This window comes from Ursus arctos, unplaced genomic scaffold (genome assembly GCF_023065955.2).
Source record: "Ursus arctos isolate Adak ecotype North America unplaced genomic scaffold, UrsArc2.0 scaffold_11, whole genome shotgun sequence".
Classification (NCBI taxonomy): domain Eukaryota; kingdom Metazoa; phylum Chordata; class Mammalia; order Carnivora; family Ursidae; genus Ursus; species Ursus arctos.
Genome location: NW_026622775.1, coordinates 48,889,572 through 48,909,664, shown reverse-complemented (window position 1 = coordinate 48,909,664; position 20,093 = coordinate 48,889,572). Strand labels below are relative to the sequence as shown.

The 20,093-nt window shown below is 34.0% G+C and overlaps 1 protein-coding gene across 4 annotated transcripts in view; it reads left to right on the top strand.

The window, feature by feature from the left end:
* FSTL5 (follistatin like 5) overlaps positions 1–20,093 on the top strand; it is a 701,705-nt gene that overhangs the window by 244,757 nt on the left and 436,855 nt on the right. For all 4 annotated transcript variants that reach the window (XM_026499588.4, XM_026499587.4, XM_057310158.1 and 1 more), the window contains exon 4: positions 1,487–1,735. In XM_026499588.4, the coding sequence (XP_026355373.1) occupies positions 1,487–1,735 (249 nt within the window). The remainder of the gene's footprint in view (positions 1–1,486; positions 1,736–20,093) is intronic.

The window sequence follows — 20,093 nt, the reverse complement described above, 5'->3', positions numbered from 1 at the left end:
TCAAAAGCTCTGAGGTGGATTGGAGGCAGAATCAATGTCTTAACTTTTCTAGGCCATTTTAATGCATGCCAAACTTCAGGAACTACCATATTAAATATATTTTACAAAATTTACTAAAATATTTCAGTGAATTATCATATAAAATAACACTACATTGGAAAGATTTATTCAGTAAATTATGTTTCTTTTTAATTTATTTGTCTTATTTTTTTAATTTTATAGATTGTTTTATCAACAATTAGAATGTCGTATTGAAGAGTTCAAATACTTAAAAATTGTTTTCAAAAAGATTTATTCCAATTTATACTGCTATCAAAAGACATACTTTAAAAAAACACAGTATTGGGGCGCCTGGGTGGCACAGCGGTTAAGCGTCTGCCTTTGGCTCAGGGCGTGATTCTGGCGTTACAGGATCGAGCCCCACATCCGGCTCCTCTGCTAGGAGACTGCTTCTTCCTCTCCCACTCCCCCTGCTTGTGTTCCCTCTCTCGCTGGCTGTCTCTCTCTCTGTCAAATAAATAAATAAAATCTTTTTAAAAAATTAAAAAATTAAAAAAAATAAAAAAACACAGTATTGGTCTTTTCTTTTTGTAATACGAAATTTGCTACACTCCATTTGGAAATACATGTATATGTTAAAATAAAAGTACTGCATAGGTTTCCTTTAAAAGCAAATGAAATTGATTTTTAAATACTTTTTCATTTGTATATATCTGTCCTTACAAAATTAGTCTTCAAAAAGATGAAGATGAAGAAGAAAGAAGAAGAAGGAGGAGGAGGAGACCTATTCTTTTCTGATGGCAATGGAGATTGTTAAACAAAATAAGTAGCAAGGAAATTGAATTCTTCATGATTTATTCATTTAGTTGAGAAATGTATTAGTGATTGTCCAGTGGCAAAGGTCAAAGCAAGATCAGCTATCAGAACCCACCAACAAGTTTTCAAGGCATAATTATTTTCCATTCTTATTTCCTGCTTTATATACATACATGTCATTTATCCTATCCAGAATTCAATTAATGTAAAAGTTGACATTTATTTAACATTTACTATATGACAGAGAAGTGATTCCTGTGGATTATTACAGGTAACATTTTGTACAACTTTAGAAGGTGGTCTATACTATTACCATCATTTAACAGGTGGGACAACTTGGCACAAAGAAGTAATTTATCCAAAAACATAGACCTAATAAATGGTAGAATCAGGATTTGAACTCAAGCAGTTTAATTTTGGGGATCATGTTCTTAAGGACCACACTACTCACTGGAGAGGGAGAGGAGAACTACAGCACAGGGAGGGGACGAATATTGAGCGTGTTTTCAAAAGGTCCTCTATATGTCTGATACAAGTCTCTTTTGCACTGAGAACAACTGAACTCTGATTATACTGTATTTCTCTTAGACTTCTTTTTATTTCATACTTTGACATGCACATATTATTTAGACATATGACTACAAACGATCTTCCTCTTCTTTATCTTCAGGATTCCTGATTCAGGATGGCCCTTTGGGGTCTTGTGAAAATAAATATTGTGGTTTGGGAAGGCACTGCATCATCAGCAGAGAGACAGGGCAAGCAGAATGTGCCTGTATGGACCTTTGCAAGCGGCACTACAAACCTGTGTGTGGCTCTGATGGAGAATTTTATGAAAACCACTGTGAAGTGCATAGAGCTGCTTGCCTGAAAAAGCAAAAGATTACCATTGTTCACAATGAAGACTGCTTCTTTAAAGGTAAATACAGGGTGAAACTAACGTGTCACCTTCTATTTCTTTCCTTTTCTTAACTACGGCCTTTAAGTTTAAATGCTAGCATGATTTTATATTAGCAAGTATTTAAAAAGGGAAAGAAAAAAAATGTGAGTTTAATTACATCAATAAGCGGTAACTATATAGAAGTGTACATGGATACAATTCTGAATCTCAATTATGAGTACAAAGTTGGCCAAAATATGACTCAAATTTAATATAGCTTACAGCATCGCACCATATGGCTTCCCAATCATGGCAGTTATCTTAGGACACAGGGAGGCCAATTCAGTCAATAGGCCAAATCCACCCAGTGAAAAGCACCTGGAGTGGAATTGAGCGAATAGTGAATGCCAAGCCATGCTGTGATAACATCTCATTTCTTCCTGATTAAAAACGATGGGTTTCAGTTTGCACCACATAATTCAGATTATATGGAACCTGTAACTGTCCATTGAAATAACTCTAAAGAACTCTGCTAAATTTAATTAGTAAATCTGGGATTACAATAATTTAAAACCTAAAAATATTGGTATTTACTTTCATGGTACTCAAAGCCATTGGTTGAAAACGTACTGCTGAATTAGTAATTTGAGAAATTATTTTAACATGCTATATAAGTAAATAAATCATCAGACATTTCCAATGTCATTTCCTCATAAACCTGTTTTGCCTTATTTGTTTCTACTAGACAAAATATTTGCCCAGCATGACCATGAATAACATGGTCATAACCCAGACTGAAATTCTGAAGTGTTAAATATAAAGATCTTCTATCACTTGAATTGGTTAGTGATCAACCTGATTTCTAATCTTCAATGGGTTCCCATCCCGTTTTTTTCATAATTTTCCTCAAGTTTATTTACACTTAATACTTGTCTGATATTAAGGTACAATGACTAAAAACTTTCCTTTTTCAAACATGGTACATAAATAAAATATTATTTCAAAGTTGGTAATAAAATGATACACAGAGCTTTTCAAATGATATAAGGTGCAATACTCTGTAGTCAGTGTGGCTAGTAGAAGCCCATTGATATAAGTGAAGTAAAATGATAATAGTTTCTTTACCACAGTGAGCTATGTGCAACTTGAATTCATGCACAGAGTATTTTATGGTATCAAGTTTTCTTCTAGTATAGAAAGAATAGCAGTTGCTTTAGTTTCAAGTTCAATTTATTCCCTTCTTCTATCAAATCTATTTTACAAATAAAATTAATTCTATTAGCATTGTGCTTTAAAACTCATGAAAGAGGGGTGTGTGTGTGCATGTGTAAGTATTTATTCTGTCATTCTGACCTGAGATGGTACAGTGGCAATATGGCTATGCCACTGATGCATGACATCATAGAACTATATAAATAATATTCTATTAAAGTAATTAAGACACATTCTCAAAATGAGGTTTCATCCAACTGACACCCAGCAATTGATTATGTGGAAGCATATGATATTAAATATCATGTAAGGAAAAAAAAAACATTTGGTATATTCTAATGTTCAGCTTTACTGCTGGATACTTAGGCATAATGCAACTCAATATGTATATCAGTATGGACATAGATGAACTAGATATAGCTAGGAATTTTGTCTTCCTTGTGAGTTCATAAAACAATGTTTGAAAAACTTTTGTCTTTCAGACTTATACTGAGTATATTTATCAAATCTATTGTTTCAGAATACTTTCTTATCATATGTAAGTCAAAATACTTCCTTATCTCATACATAGTATTAAAATTCACTTATATTATCTGGGTTAGTTACCAAGGGTTTACACATTTTTCAGGTCTCAGAATTTGTGTCTTCTGCTTATTTTGGGATTTGCCTAACACATATGACCTCCCAAAAGGACTTTATTTCAGCAGAAAGGAACTAAGTGATATACAACAAAACAATAAGTTGCCTGTCTTATTGGTGTGCAGTTGGCCAAGTTTTAGGTGTAAAACAAGATTCATTATAGCTAAATGCCTGACATGGTTGTGATGCCAAAATTAATCCTTGTGTTTGTGAACTTTATTTTCCATAGAATGTCTGCAATTATATTGTTTCCAATAATGGCCCAAAAGAAGAAGCAAAATATTGTTCAAAATATTGTTCAAAATATTAAGTTCAAGAACTGCTAAAAACCTATGTTTAATTAGATTTTTAATAGAAAAAAAAAAAAACAAAACAAACTAAATAACAGGAATGAGTTTTCCTCAAAAAAACACATTCCGTATTTTAGGTCTAATAAAAGGTAATTATGCAAACCTTAGAATAAGAGTCAACAAACAAGAACCTAGAGGCCAAACCTGGGTTGCAGTCCACTTTTTTTTTAAGCAATGTGTTAATGGAACAGAGCCACAACCGTTTATTTAGGAATTTTCTTTGGGTGTTTTTGCAAAACAAAAGTATAGATGAGTATTTATAACAGAGATAGTGTGGCCTGCAAAGCATAAAAAAACATTTTGTCTGGATCTTCCCGCTAACATTAACATCTGCTTTAAAAGATTATCAGTGTCTTAAAATTAATTTTTAAAAATATTGAAAGATTTTTTTCTATATCTTCTTGGCTATGGTGGTAAATGTAGGGACCTACTCACGTGTTACATTTGAATAAAAATAAACACATACCCATACACAAATGGATACATGTAAAACAGGAAATCTGAGTAAGATCAGTGGATAGTGTTAAAGATGATATTTTGGTTATGATATTGTACTATAGTTTTTCAAAATGTTACTATGGGTAGAAACTGAGTAAAGGGTACGTGGGATCTTTATTATTTCTTACAACCCCATATGACTACAGTTATCTCAAAATAAAAAGACTTTAATTAAAAAAACCTCCTGGAAAAATATTAGCAAATACTTAAGACAAATTTAAAGAAAGTATGTTTTGCATTACTCATTAATTATTTCAACTTTAAGCTAAGTCCTATTTCACATATCAAATTTATCAGGTTTATGTCTGCCATTTATATTTAAACTTATTAAAATCAATTATATCTGTACAATCATGTTTATTGAGTGTATTAAAATTAAGATTAGAGTGCAAGTTAAAGAGATTTATAACTATATTTACATTTAAATCTTCATATCTATGCATATATCTATACTTATAACTATATCTATATATCTCCCTTCTATTATATGGGTTAAATATTTAAATGCCTATGTAGTATGCTTAGCATTTACTATTACTAACTCTTAAATGGAGACATGGAATCACTAAGAATTTTCTTTAATGATTTATGATTTGTGGAACTATAAATAAAACATATAATAGATCTAGGAATATAGCATCTTTAATTTCTATTTGCATTTATGTGATTACAGAGAAACTGGCTATAATAAGATATAGAATATTGTAGTATTTGTTTATTGGCATCAAATATTTTAAGATGATACTTGACATATGTTGGGGAGAAAAAAAGTTTTCTCTACGTTTCTAAATTCTTCTGGCTGGCCTAATCAAATAGACATGAAACAGGCAAGAAGAGAAAAATAAATTTAATTACATACACATGGGGCCCCATAAGAATATGAGACTCATTGTCAGGGAATTGAGGTTGATATGCATCCTGAAGTAAGAAGAGAGTAAGGGTCTGGGACTTCAAACCGGAGAAGACAATTCACAGGGAGCTGGAAGAGCAAAGGTTTAGTAAGCAAATGTTTGCCATGTCTTGCTGAGAAGTTTTCCTTATGTTAAAAAAAAAAAAAAAAGTTATCTTTAGTAATAACTCTCTTCCTGGTACAGGCCCCCTATCTAAATTCTCTTAGGGGCTAAGGGGGAGGGGAGACCAAAAAGCTCTTCTTGAGTCTGTAGGGCCTTTATTGTCTTCAAATAAGATTTTCTGGAAATAATCCTCATGCCAAAGAGGCACATTGTGAGGTAAACTGTACTGAACCTCATCACATAGCATAAAACATTCTATTTTTTGTGTAATGCCTAGCTGTTCCTTGTGATGGCAGCTTTGGCTTAAACTCATCTCCCATCTCCACTCCACCCCCCAAAGGGCTTCTAGCTTCTGCAATTCACGTCACTAATAACAAGTATAATTTTCTCTCACCCTGACTCCAGGTCAGTCTGTCTTACATAGCAGAAGTTACTTACTCAGGGAATATATATAAGCAAGAGTAAGAAACTCAAGATATAACCTATGCCAAAATGAATAAGGAATTAAACCTTTTATGAGAAAGTCAATTGAACAGAAACCCTTTTGCCATTTACTGTGCTGAGAATAAAACTGCCATAAAAGCAAATGTTCTGTGCACTTAAATGTGCATCACAAACAATAACAACTTGGGAAATATGGTTTTTATGGCTATGTGTGCACTATTTGAATGAGATCTGACATTGTGTTCTTTTTCTTTGGTATAATCTGGAGAGACATTCATATTCCATTTTTTAATTGGTTCTTTTACCTGATTTCTTTTTTTTTTAAAGATAGGACTCAGAACTTGGGCTAGAAAACTAGGCTGCCAATGATACAATGATACTTTAAAATATAACAGTAATTGCTGTGTTAATACACGTGGGATTTTAGATTACTTTTTTTTTTTTGAAGGGAAGCTTCATAAACCTTCTATTTTATGTTTAGTCTTGTATGCCATTTAATGAAATTTAGTAATCTTGATAAATATGTAAACTTTGGAAAGTAACACCCAGATATTTGTTTGTTTTGGTTTGGGTTTTGGTCAGTATTAGCCAAGTGAAACTGCAGGATGGTAGTGAAATTAATAAATTGGACAACTACAAATGTGCATTAACTCTTTAAGGCTGTAATTCAGACATAGAAGCTCTAGTTCTTTTGAGTGCCCTCAGTACGTGTACATCAAAACCAATTTGACTAATCCCCTAAATTTGGGTAGATTTACAGTAAAACTTTCTGAATTTGGTGATGTGAAATTGACTTAGTTGTGTTTCACTTTTAAAATTTATCTCACATTTAACATTTAATCAAATTTAACAATATAGTTTGTTGACACACTAATCGAAATGTGAAATATAGAATTCTATGTATTGCTTATCACATTACATCTGTAGAAATCATTGTAATGTGTACACTCAGAAAGTCACCATTTGTTATTAAAATCATACCTAATGTTTATTTCTCCTCTGATTTTTGAAAACTCTATAAAGGATTCTGTAAACATTACATATTATGTGGGCTTGCCTTCCATTTACAGATAGATAGTAGATAAATGATAGATTTTACATAGAACATGAAAAATAATCCAAAAGAAAGAGATTTGGATACTGACTACTTAACAAATGCATTAAAAGATATTACCAGAAAGTAAGAAAAAAAGAGAATACTGGTAGTAATAATAATAATACATTGCATATTATTTATTTCAAAACACTTTCACAAGTATTATATTATTGTTTCTTCATAATAACAAGCCAATATACTATAGAGAAGGCAACAAGACTAAGATTTTTAAAATGGCCTGCCAGGGGTGCCTGGGTGGCACAGCGGTTAAGCGTCTACCTTTGGCTCAGGGCGTGATCCCAGCATTCTGGGATCGAGTCCCACATCAGGCTCCTCCGCTAGGAGCCTGCTTCTTCCTCTCCCACTCCCCCTGCTTGTGTTCCCTCTCTTGCTGGCTGTCTATCTCTGTCGAATAAATAAATACAATCTTTAAAATGGGCTGCCAACACTTGCATAGCAAGTTAATGCTACTGGGATAAGAACCAAGGGATTCTATCTTCACCTTTAGTGCATGTATGTTCCAAATATTCTCCTGAAATATGTAATACCATGATATTTTACTTGCCTATAATTTTTAAAACTTTACTTTTAATAGTGATTTCCATGAATATGTGACGTTATCTAGAAACATTCTTACGGTGGTATTTTTAAGGATTAAATAATGCATTTGATACAGTTCTTAGCCAACTGAAGAACATAGTAACAGATAATAATTATTTAAAACTGTAACTTTTATACAATAACTGTGAACATTTGATTGCAGTAAATTCTCAAATTTGAATCTGTAAAGCCACACATATTTTCTTTTAGGTTTATATTAGGTTATAATCTTGTAACAAAAGACTCTGGTTAAATTATTACATAACTGAATTTTCCAGGTTATAATGGGCTAATTTACAGTAATAAATTTTCTGATTGTCGATAAGACTACTTAAAAAATAACTAGCTTGAGTTTAGAAATATATTTATTATTAGTTTCTTGGTTGACATTTGAGAAGTTATCTTATAGTCACCTTCCTCACAGATTTATTTTAGGCTGATTTTGCTTATCTTATGCTGTAGAAAGAGTATCTATTAGATATGTGACAATATTATTTTACTTCCCTACCCCCCTCACAAAACCCCCAAAACTTTAGAATGCACTCTAAGTGCATTTCTTGAAACATTTAATTTATGTCAAATTTTGCCATTTGTTTACCCTAAGAACTAAATTTAACATTGAAATACATGGATAGTCTTTTTTGTTTTTATATATTTTCATGTGATATCATTTTTCTTCAGTTTCAAGTTATAGAATAAATATTTTCATTTAACATTTTATTTCATGTTTTCTATGGATGTATGACTATTCCATTAAGAGTTATAAGTACAAAATTCAATAGTGACAGAAAAATGAGAACACTTTATATATTTTATTGGTTCAAATAATTTTTCTTCTCTCTTGAGACTGTTTAAATATTACATCAATCATTACCACTTACTGACACCTTCACTTATCATGTTTATTTTCTCAGTATGCTATTTTCAAATGCAGAGTGTGACATTTCTGTAACTTATAAAGTGAAGAACATTTTTTACAACCATTATTTTTTAATGTAGTTAAAATCTTCTCTTTAATATTTCTTTGCAAAATAGGATGATGAAAATCTTTCCACTGATTACACTCAGCATATATAATTGGGGATAAAATGTTCTAGAAAATGAAATTGAACATTTTTCTCTATTAGTCTGATTTATATTTCACTTTTAAAATCCTTTTTGAGGGGGTGGCTCCTGGGTGGCTTAGTTGGTTGAGTCTGACTCTTGATTTCTGCTCAGGTCATGATCTCAGGGTCATAAGATCGAGCCCTGTGTTGGGCTTCATGCTGAGTGTGGAGTCTGGTTAAGATTCTCTCTCCCTCTGCCCCTCCCCTGCTCTCTCTCTCTTTCTCTTTCAAATAAATAGATATAGATTAAATAAATAAATAAATAAATAAATAAATAAATAAATAAATGAAATCCTTTCTGAGTGGTGTCTATAGATACTTTAGAAGACATTTGAAAACCTATTAATGCTAAAAATTTAGAACCAAATGGGAAAAGTGAGAAGCTCTGCCTGTGGTTATCATCCAGATAATTATGTGAAAAAAATATTTGGAGGAAATCACATTGAAGAAAGGAGATTTGACATTTTCCAACACAATGTGAGGCATAGGTAATTAACAGTGTTGCTCTTTTGATAACTGATTAAGCAAAATATAAGGAACTTCAATTAATAAAAATTCAAATTAATTTAATGCAGTAATATGCAATCAGTTTGTTTTAGTTCAAGACACCACATCAACTAGCTATAAATTACTTATCAAACTCATGGTTACAATAGAGAGTGGTGTGTACTCACATAAATGTGAAACATTTAATATGTTCCCCTATGTGATAATTACTTTAAAGATTTGTTTCTATATGTTTCTTTCATCAATATATGAATTTCTAGTGACTTGTATAATGTTTCTCTAAAAGTCTCCCCCCAAAATCTAGGCATGAGTTGTGATTACATTTTGTCAGTATTTTTTTCCTGTTGATGACATCTAAAGAGATGTTGGGTGAGAATTCATTAGTACAGAAAAGCAAGGTGTAAGTCAAGAGGTCAATTAATATCTAATTATGGTTGCCCAAAAGAGAGAAAGAGATGACAGTGGTTTGAATCAAGATGACAGAGGTAGCTGTCAGAGCAGAAGCATTGGATAGGCCAGAGAGAATAGGATCCAATGGACAAGGGTTAGATTTGACTTTAGATGAGAGCATGGATTCTTCATCCATTACGTAGAAAAGGATTGGAAAACTAAGCACTTTCAGGTGCAGGTAGATGGACCTACTTTATTATATAAAAGTGTGTTGTTCTTATCTGGTTGCTGATGCAGATGCAGACCTGGATGCATACGCAACCAGATAAGAGCACATTATTTCTTATATATTTCATTAAATTCAAATATATTTCATATATTTCTAATATGAAATAAGAAATGAAGCATCAGTTGAAAGTGACAGAGGAAAAGGTTTTGAAGATTTGAGAAAAACAAAGAAAAGATTTTGTGAAAAAATAAACAAAAACAAAGGGAGAAAGGACAAAGGAAATATGGTAGGATTTACTGCAGTTTTGAAGAACTATATATCTCTGCTCATAAATTTAAAGTGAGAGTAGTCTTTTGTGCTTGTATATTTTTCTACAAATATAGTCAGCTTCTTAGATTAAGGCATCAAAAAAGATGAAAAATTAGGTTTAACCAGGATTTCCCCCCCCAGGAAAGAAATAGATGAGAAAAGAGTCCAAAGCCATATTTTCCATATCTTTCAGGGGTAGTATGATTATCTTATCTCTGCTTTTTTGTGTGTACCTCCTCTAGTATCCAGAGATTTCCGGGTGGGTATCTCTTGCCTAAGTCTGCAGATAGGCGAGAATGAATTCCCCAACCATCTCTACATTTTGGAAATTGTATCACATATTTTGGCTTAACTTCCTTAAGTTAACATTCTGTTTACATCTGTGCCTCTTAGTTAAAATTTCCAGGATTGAAATCTGTTTAAACTAGTTAGCCAGGTCATACCTTTCCAAGACCTTGGAAAGCATATAGGCCTATAATAGCTGTTTTGTTTCAATGGCTCTCTACCTCTATGATCAATTAGCAGTCACTGTGATGGGCATGGGGACAAGATATCCATATCTATATCATCTATATCTGTATCCATATCTATAGATGGATAGATATTTTAGAAAAAAGAGGGACAGTTAGAAGGTAATTCTCCAAAACAGAGTGTGGATGGGAAATTACCTTGAAACATATCTAACATAATATCACTTTATTATTAATTCTGTAAGTCAATGTTCTTGACAAGAGAAACTGCTTTGTTTAGCTAAGCAAGTAATTTGAAAATTTGAGGCAGCTCAAAATTTTCTGCCTAGTGTTTCTACATTTGAACATATTCAATTTTTTATATGCTTTAATCAATCTGGCTGCCAATAATGTTGAAATATAGACAAATTTAATGTGGATATTTTGGGGTCGTTGGCGTTTAATTAATTTTTGAAATTTTTTTTTCCTAAAAGAAGAAAGTGCTATTAAAAATTCAGAAAGATGCATGAGCATTTGATGAATTTAATTGATCATTAGTGTAATTAGTTGAAAGGAACAATATTACATATGCTTGATTAATTTTATAAATGCTCAAAATATTACATGGTTGTCAAAAGACTTCAGGTAATAATTAATATAAAATATCTGTAGAAATAAAATATATGCATATGTACACCATGGATAGGTATGTATGGGCAAATTAACCATTCACAGTGATTATTTATTGACACCTAATCCTGTGGCAGACCCACTCTTAATGCTTTGTCCAAAGATGAAGATGACAGCAGTTCTTATTTTTGCTAACTAGGTGGAGATGAGCGGCTGGACAAATCAATGAATGGCCAATGATGATTTCCACCTTTTTGGACTCATGATATGAGGTTAGATTAGCATCTCATTTCAAGTACATGAAATTAGTCTGTCAAAACAAACCCATGATATGAGGTTAGATTAGCATCTCATTTCAAGTACATGAAATTAGTCTGTCAAAACAAACCCATTTGCCTTTTGTTTAAGTGAAACTTTTTTTTTCTCTCATAGGGTATATGTGCCACATTACATCCAATTGTTGTCTACAGATATTTAGGTTTTTTTCTTGGAGGTTTATTGAGTATAAGGTCCAAATTAAAAGAGCGATCAAGGATCCCTGAGAAACATATTTGGCAAGAAATAAGAATCAAATTTAGGAAACAACACCAGGGAAGTTAGAACTCAAAAGGAATGTGTGGAGAACTAGTTTTGCCTTCTCATAATGTATGTTAACTCTGCAACTTTGCAGCTCTGCATATCGTTCTAATCAGCAGACAGTGTTTCTTTATAAGCGTTTACATCTTCAGCCTGTCTAAGTTCACTCTAACAGCCTAGAAAATACTGGTCGTTCACTCTACTTTCAGATAAGTGATGATATCAAGTAAGGTGTAGTGATGTAGTATAGCCTGAGGTTAATGCCTGCCTACAAAAACCCAGAGAACCTAATACCACATATGTAGTGCATGGCATATTTTGACTCAGCGAATATTCCAAGAAGAGAAAGACATTTGGGAGTCATTGTATCTATCTGGTCATTAGACCTTCATCTGCTCCTAAAAAGCATAGAATATTAACACTAGAACTCCAGCTTCGAGGTGGAGTTTTTGTGACTTAACAAAACCCATAATTTCTTTTGTGTATCTCCGCATTTACTTACTTTCAAAACAGACACATGTGTGTAAATTAATTACATAAGACAAAGTGATTATTGTTTAATTTTCACTTGAAAGATGCTACTAGGCTTACATCCACTGCACTTTTAGTGAAATATAAAGGAACCTGTAGGTTGGTATGGGATGTGTTTTCCTGTATTCAGAATAACAACTATGGCATTTAGCTGTGATGACAGTCTACAAAACATAAGAGTAGGATTTGGGGGTTTAATTAAATTTATGTCAAAATTACTTCCAAATCCCGGGGAAAAATATGCTTGAATAATACAGCACATGTTTTGGCCTTTAAAAATTTTAACAAGTGGAAACATTTACATGACACATTGGCACAATCTCCATAGCTCAGAAACAGCTCGTATACAACATAGCAACAGCTTTGTTCATTAATTCCATAGTAAACACGCACACCGACTCCTGTATAAATTTGTCAGTGCTGTGTCTACATCCACAGGAAGCAGCAGGCACGGAAGTGAGTTTCTTTTCTACTTATCAATAAACATATGAAAGAAAGATTATGCCATGCTTTTTTTATATAATTCTAATTATTTCAACATCAGAATACCACAATAAATAAATAAATAAATAAATAAATAAATAAATAACAAATAAAAATCTTATTTAGATATCCAGACATTATACAGCAAACAATAGGGAGCAGAAGGTTAGTGTATTTGACCCCAGGTTATACTAAATATTTAGAAATTTTCTTGCAGATATAGAAAATAGTTTGTTACTTAAAGCCTCTTGTTACCCTTCCCTCCCCAGTCCTTGCCTCCCAGCCCAAAGAATTCCACTGTTCCCTGAGACTTGAAACCAGTGGCCCTGACAAGGGAGAAAAAAAAAAAAAGTTATTATAATGTGGTTTTTGGAAGAGGCCAAGGCATCAACCCCATTTATAACCCAATCTCCTGACCCTCTTCTTAAGGAAAGCTCAGAAGGACCAAACTGTTAAATTAAAAAAAACAGCCTCTATTCCAACCTTATTTCCAATCAAATTAAAGCGAATGGATCAATTTGAGCTAGAGCATTTTGCCACTTCAAAAATGTATCTTCTTTTCACCGAACTGCTTAACCTGAATTCCTTTGTTTTTGTCATTCTGCTGCTGTCATTTTTCCTACTCCTGGATATCGGCACAGTCTCATTACTTCATCTTATCACTGACAACTAGGAATGAGGAAGGAAAAGATGGTTATTATTAATGATATCAGTGAGCATTCATAGAATGTGACTTGGCTGGTTTCTTGTCATTTTCTTAGGGCACTTAAGTGTGTGTTTTCCTCAGGACACTCAAGTCTTTGTTCCCCACTCTTCTATCACAGAAGAGTGTCTTTTATACTCACTCAGGAGTTTGGAATTTTGACTCTTTGAACTTATCTCGGGTTTGCACAGGTTGGGCTCTAATTTCGGAGTTCATATGCCAACATCACAGGTTAAAACATTGTCCAAAGGTAGGTTCCCTGGAAGCTTTCAGTCTCAGCCACATTCTGGGTCAAAAAAGAAAGCCTTTCTCACAAACCTATCCATTTCTCCTTCTCTTCTGCTTGGCTGTGCTTTGAATGTTCAATGTCCTCTACAGTCAATAAATTTCAAATAGGACTCTACTAGTCCACTCTATCATGTTTTTCTCCTTTTGATTATCCATGGCAAAGGTCATACCTTTCATTCTTACCTACCTGTGCATCCCCAGTGTCTCCACATCAACAGAGAAAACAGTGTTTTGTGGGGGTTTTTTCTTGTTTTTTTTGCTTCACATGTTCACTGATTTTGATCATAATCTTCTTTAAAAATGAATGTGGTTTGTGTGCGTTATATTCATGTTTTAAAAAGAGGCCATTTAAGGGTCTTTCTTGATCACAGAACCTCTGTGATGCGGTGGCAGCATCTCTAGGTGAACACACAAAGTGCAGTTATTTCTGACTCAGTACCTATTACACATGAAGTTTCATTGCAGATAGATTTTATTGTTCACCAAAATTGTCTATGATAGTTATATATAAGTTAAACAATTTTTTTTAATTTTAAAGGAGCTGCAATGTGAAAGAACATCTCCTTTAAAATGAAAATTACTTAGCAAAATGATCATTTTTTTCCAAATTTATTATAAAGTGAATTTTTATATATCAGGTTTTTTAAAGTACAATATCACCCAACTGCCTATTATTGTGATAGACATCTAATAAATTCATAATCAGAGATAAGAATTAAGTAATTCAAGTATAAATTGAAAAATGAAAGATATATGTACATATATACACATTCATGATGAAACTAAAATGTATGGTAATATTGTTAATCTTTATAGTCCCACATATTATAGCAATAGAACAATGACTTTTTCAAAGACTGCCATTCATGCCTCAATACTTAACTGGCTGAGGATCCAGTGATTTTTAACATGAAATATCAAATTAAATAAGCAAGTATATTGATATTGGCATTAATACTCAAGTCATTTTTTTTTATGGAGTGAAAAATGATGAGGTTGTGGAATATACGTGAGGTTCAGTGGGGTGGAGTCCGGAGCCGACGACCAAGAAAGAATTCTTGAGGCGTCTTTGGAGCAAAATTGGTAGTTTATTAAAGCACGGGGACAGGACCCGTGGGCAGAAAGAGCTGCTGCCCTGGGTTGTGAGAGGTGGCTGATTATATACCGTGGGTTTGGGGGAGGTGAGGAAAAAGGGAGGCTGAGAAAGCATTTTCATATGTCAAAGAAGACTCGCAGGACACTGGAGGCCCCACCACCGTCAAGCCAAGGCTGTCCACACTATCACTGTGTCCTTATCAATGACCTGCAGTTACTTTCATATGTCAAAGAAGACTCGCAGGATATTGGAGGCCCCACCACCGTCAAGCCAAGGCTGTCCACACTATCACTGTGTCCTTATCGATGACCTGCTGTTACTTTCATATGTCAAAGAAGACTCGCAGGATATTGGAGGCCCCACCACCGTCAAGCCAAGGCTGTTTACACTATCACTATAATGAGCTGCAGGTCCTTTCCTTAGTTTTGGGGCAGCCAGGAGTGCTGAGGAATGTTGCGTACATGGGAGGGGGGGGTTGCAGGGTGTCAGCTTCTGCTTTGTCTTCAGCCAGCCTTCTATTCCCTCATCAAACAATATGTGTGTATTTCATGGGGTTTTTCTTGGTCTGTGGTTTTCTAAGACTAACATATAGTCATCCTTTACTGGTCTGAGTTTCTGCTGAATACCAAACATGCCCTCACCCCTTCAAAATAAAATCAGTTTTAGGGATGCCTGGGTGGCTCAGTTGGTTGTGTTTGCCTTTGGCTCAGGTCATGATTCCAGGGTCCTGGGATGAAGCCCCTCATCAGGCTCCATGCTCAATGGGGAGCCTGCTTCCCCCTCTGCCTGCTGCTCCCCCTGCTTGTGCTCTCTCTCTCTGATAAATAAATAAATAAATAAATAAATAAATAAAGGCTGGGAACGGCCAGCAATCCCTATACCAACAGATGAAAGATTACTTCAAACTTTACTGCGAAAGAGAGAAGGGCAAGGGGTTCAACGCTCAGAGGTGAATACCATTTGCTCTTCCTTGCTCTAGCTTTTATTGGTCCTTCAGGATAATCACAAATCATTAGCACTGTTCCTCAAGCACATGATGTGTGAGGAGGGGTCTTACTGAAACTGGGAGGATCTGTTTACCGGAAAGATGTGATGTGCTCATTTGTGCTTGTTCTAAGAGTGCTGCTAAACATACCCTAAGGGGCAATGTCTACATCTGTTAGATCACAGGGCGGCTTTTTGGGCTAAGAAAGCTTCAGGAAGGCAACTCCCCGCGGCATTCCAAGGGCAGAATGGTCACGCAGGCCTCGGCATTCCAAAGGCCTACGCCCTTCTTCTCCGAAACATTCCCTGTCCTCAGGGGCCTCCCTGTTACATTGTAGCAAGCCAGGTATTATGGCTGATTTCATGCTCTACATTAACCCCAACAATAAATAAATAAATAAATAAATAAATAATTAATTAATATCTAAAAAAAATCTTAAAAAAAGATTTAAAAAAATAAATAAAAAATAAATAAAAGAATTTTATGTAAATTGAACACTATTAGTATTGCTTTGCATAAATTATTTAAAATAAAATTTCAACAATAAATTTTCTTATTCTGAGAAAAAGAAGAATGAGATATTTTAAGTAATTAGCTCTCAGCACTAATCAATAATGGGTTGAATTTTGAGAAAATAAACTTCCTATTTCTAATTATCAAATCCTAAAACACTTGAATAAATTAAATTGTAAGCCAATTTAAGAATGATCCTCTTGAATCCCTCACCGTGTTAAGGAAAAATCATCACATTCATGTTGTACACCTGTACTTTCATGCTAAGATTGATACTTAACTGCCAAAGCCTATGAGTTTAAAAGTGACAAAATTGGGGGCCTTGGGTGGCTCAGTTGGTTGAGCATCTGCTTCATGATTTCCACTCAGGTTGTGATTTCAGGGTCATGAGATCTAGCCCCGTGTCAGGCTCCATGCTCACAGAGACTGCTTGAGACTCTCTCTCTCCTTTTCCCTTGCCCCTCCCCTGACTTATGCACTCTAAGTAGATAGATAGATAGATGATAGACAGATAGATGATAGATAGGTAGATGATGGATAAATTAAATCTTTGAAAAATAAAAGTGACAGAATTTATCATTTGCTTGTGAATCTAAGCAGGTCTGGAAATGATAATGAAAGTTGAGAAAACATTTCTTGAAGTTTTAGAATTTCAGACTATCGACAAAAGTGAGCATTTTTTTTCATATAGGACTTTTCTAACACAAGTTAGGATATTCAAGGGAATTTTTCTTTTTCTTGACTTTTTTCTCCAAAAATTTAGCTCTTGAGTTTGTCTCGCAGTACTGTTTCTATCACTGTCTTAAAGTTGCCTTTCACATTCTGCTATCCTTACATGATTGAAGCAAGGACTGAAGACTTGGAAGATAAATGAAGGGCCCAGAGTAACACTTTAAGGGTTTGGGTGGCCAAGGACATGCAGTGTCTGAATTTCAGTTAATTAGTGATTAATCTATGCACCTTATGTTTTTGAAGGAAAAAAGACAAATTATACTTTGAGAAGATGTACATACTATTTACCCAAGAGAGACTTATTGCCTGTAGCTACACACACACACACACACACACACACACACACACAAATGCCCCATGTCCTTAGTAAAACATCAATGTCTAATTTGGGGGAAAATCCAGGTGACATCAATAATTGAGCTATCTGGCTTTTGATAAGAATTTTTAAAAAATATTGAGGTATTATACCTAAAATCATGATGTGTGACTGTAGTTGTCAAAAAAACATATTCTACTAAAGGTTTATTATAGTTACAACAAGGGTGTTTTAATCCATTATACCTAAAATGGAGTAGGAGTAAAGAAAAAATAAACGAAAGGGTGGTTTCATGTAATAATAATTGAGGAAATGAATAAAAAAAGGGTTTCTCATTTTTCTTATTTTTATGGGACAAAGGTGTAATGGCTTTTGAGGGGTCTAGAAAAGGAAGGTTTTTAAATATTATCTCTTTATGCCAGAAGGAAATGAAAATTATGGTTGAATAGAACACTTGGGACCAGTCACATCAATAGTGTCTTTTAAAATGTGTTAAAAGTGCTGGCACATAAAATGAGGAGGGAAAGTTATAGAAGACTTAATAACCCGATCAAAAGAAAAAAAATGAATGAACTACATGAAAAAAAAGAATGTTAGAGCTTGGTATTTGATATCCTGTAGGATAACACCTATTAAAACCATCACAATAAAAAATCCTGAAAAGGTGTTTAATATAGTCTACTGTCAACTCTCACCGGGGTGAGTAGCCTGACTTTGCTGATTAATTAGACCTCACCATTCAAACATCTCAAAGCAGTTATCAAAATCTTAATATTTGTGGGCAAGCTAGCAAAATGTAAGAGAGTAGATATGAGAGTAGCAAGGATTAAGTATATGCACAAAATGTATTCTTTTGGAAATTTTTTAAAAAAGAAAAGCTTTATACGTTAATCCTTTCATCTTCACTTTAATAAGACACAAATTCTTGAAGATGAAGAAAAAGAGAATCACTGTTACATTCAAATTTAGCCTTATTGCCTTTATCTATTATTTAAACATGCATATGTTCCCTTGCCTGACCATTTAAATGTTATGTATTAAAAATAAAGCTCTACTACTGTAGCAAACAGAAAAATAATTTGGCTAAGGCTAATGAACACAGAAACGTGTCTGTGGGATTCTCTGTCTTCTCTTAGTGGACTTGAATAATTATTTATCAGATTGGATATCATATGATTTTATATATTAAATGGATTTTACAGAGGGCCTTTTAGGTAGGTACAATAGTCATTAAACATTAAAAACTAGGCAAAATACTGTTATGTATGATTTATAATTGGTAACTATTGAGTTGGTAGGTATTTTAAAGGACTGAGAACAATTAAATTTATCAGAATACATGTAACAGAGGATATATAGATAAAGAAACTAAAGATAAATTTGGAAATATTCCACATATATACTCACCTTTAGTGGGGTTTAATTTATGCAAACCTAGTCTTACTCTAGGTTTTTTTTTTTTGTAACTACATATCTATTTCAAAGATTAGAAAGAAATTTATAAAATACAAAATTATGTTACTCTCTCTCTCTTAAAACACCCTAAGTGCATTTTGATACCCCAAATGCAATATCTTAGCCACAATGCAGAAGGTTTCATGTGATCTGATCAATACCCATGTCAATGCCCTTCCTCTTTTATAAGTCTTCCTGACTGCTTACTCATTAAGGCTTCAGGTCTATTTTCATTGACACTAAAGATCTACAAAGATCTACAAATAACTTCTCAAACTCAATACATGAGAAACAAATAAACAAATCAAAAAATCAGCAGAAGATATGAACAGACACTTTTCCAATGAAGACATACAAATGGCTAACAGACACATGAAAAAATGTTCAAAATCATTAGCCATCAGGGAAATTCAAATCAAAACCACACTAAGATACCACCTCACACCAGTTAGAATGGCAAAAATTGACAAGGCAAGAAACAACAATTGCTGGAGAGGATGTGGAGAAAGGGGATCCCTTCTACATTGTTGGTGGGAATGCAAGTTGGTACAGCCACACTGGAAAACAGTGTGGAGGTCCCTTAAAAAGTTAAAAATTGAGCTACGCTGTGACCCAACCATTGCACTCCTGGGTATTTACCCCAAAGATACAGACGTAGTGAAGAGAAGGGCCATATGCACCCCAATGTTCATAGTAGCATTGTCCACAATAGCCAAAGCATGGAAGGAACCGAGATGCCCTTCAACAGATGACTGGATTAAGAAGTTGTGGTCCATATATACAATGGAATATTACTCAGCTATCAGAAAGAACGAGTTCTCAACATTTGCTGCAACATGGACAGCACTGTAGGAGATAATGCTAAGTGAAATAAGTCAAGCAGAGAAAGACAATTATCATATGATTTCTCTCATCTATGGAACATAAGAACTAGGAAGATAGGTAGGGGAAGAAAGGGATAAAGAAAGGGGGGGTAATCAGAAGGGGGAATGAAGCATGAGAGACTGTGGACTATGAGAAACCAACTGAGGACCTCAGAGGGGAGAGGGGTGGGGGAATGGGATATACTGGTGATGGGTAGTAAGGAGGGCACGTATTGCATGGTGCACTGGGTGTTATACGCAACTAATGAATCATCGAACTTTACATCAGAAACCAGGGATGTACTGTATGGTGACTAACATAATATAATAAAAAAACATTAAAATAAAAAAAAAAAAACACAGTGAGCTCATTCCTACCTAAGG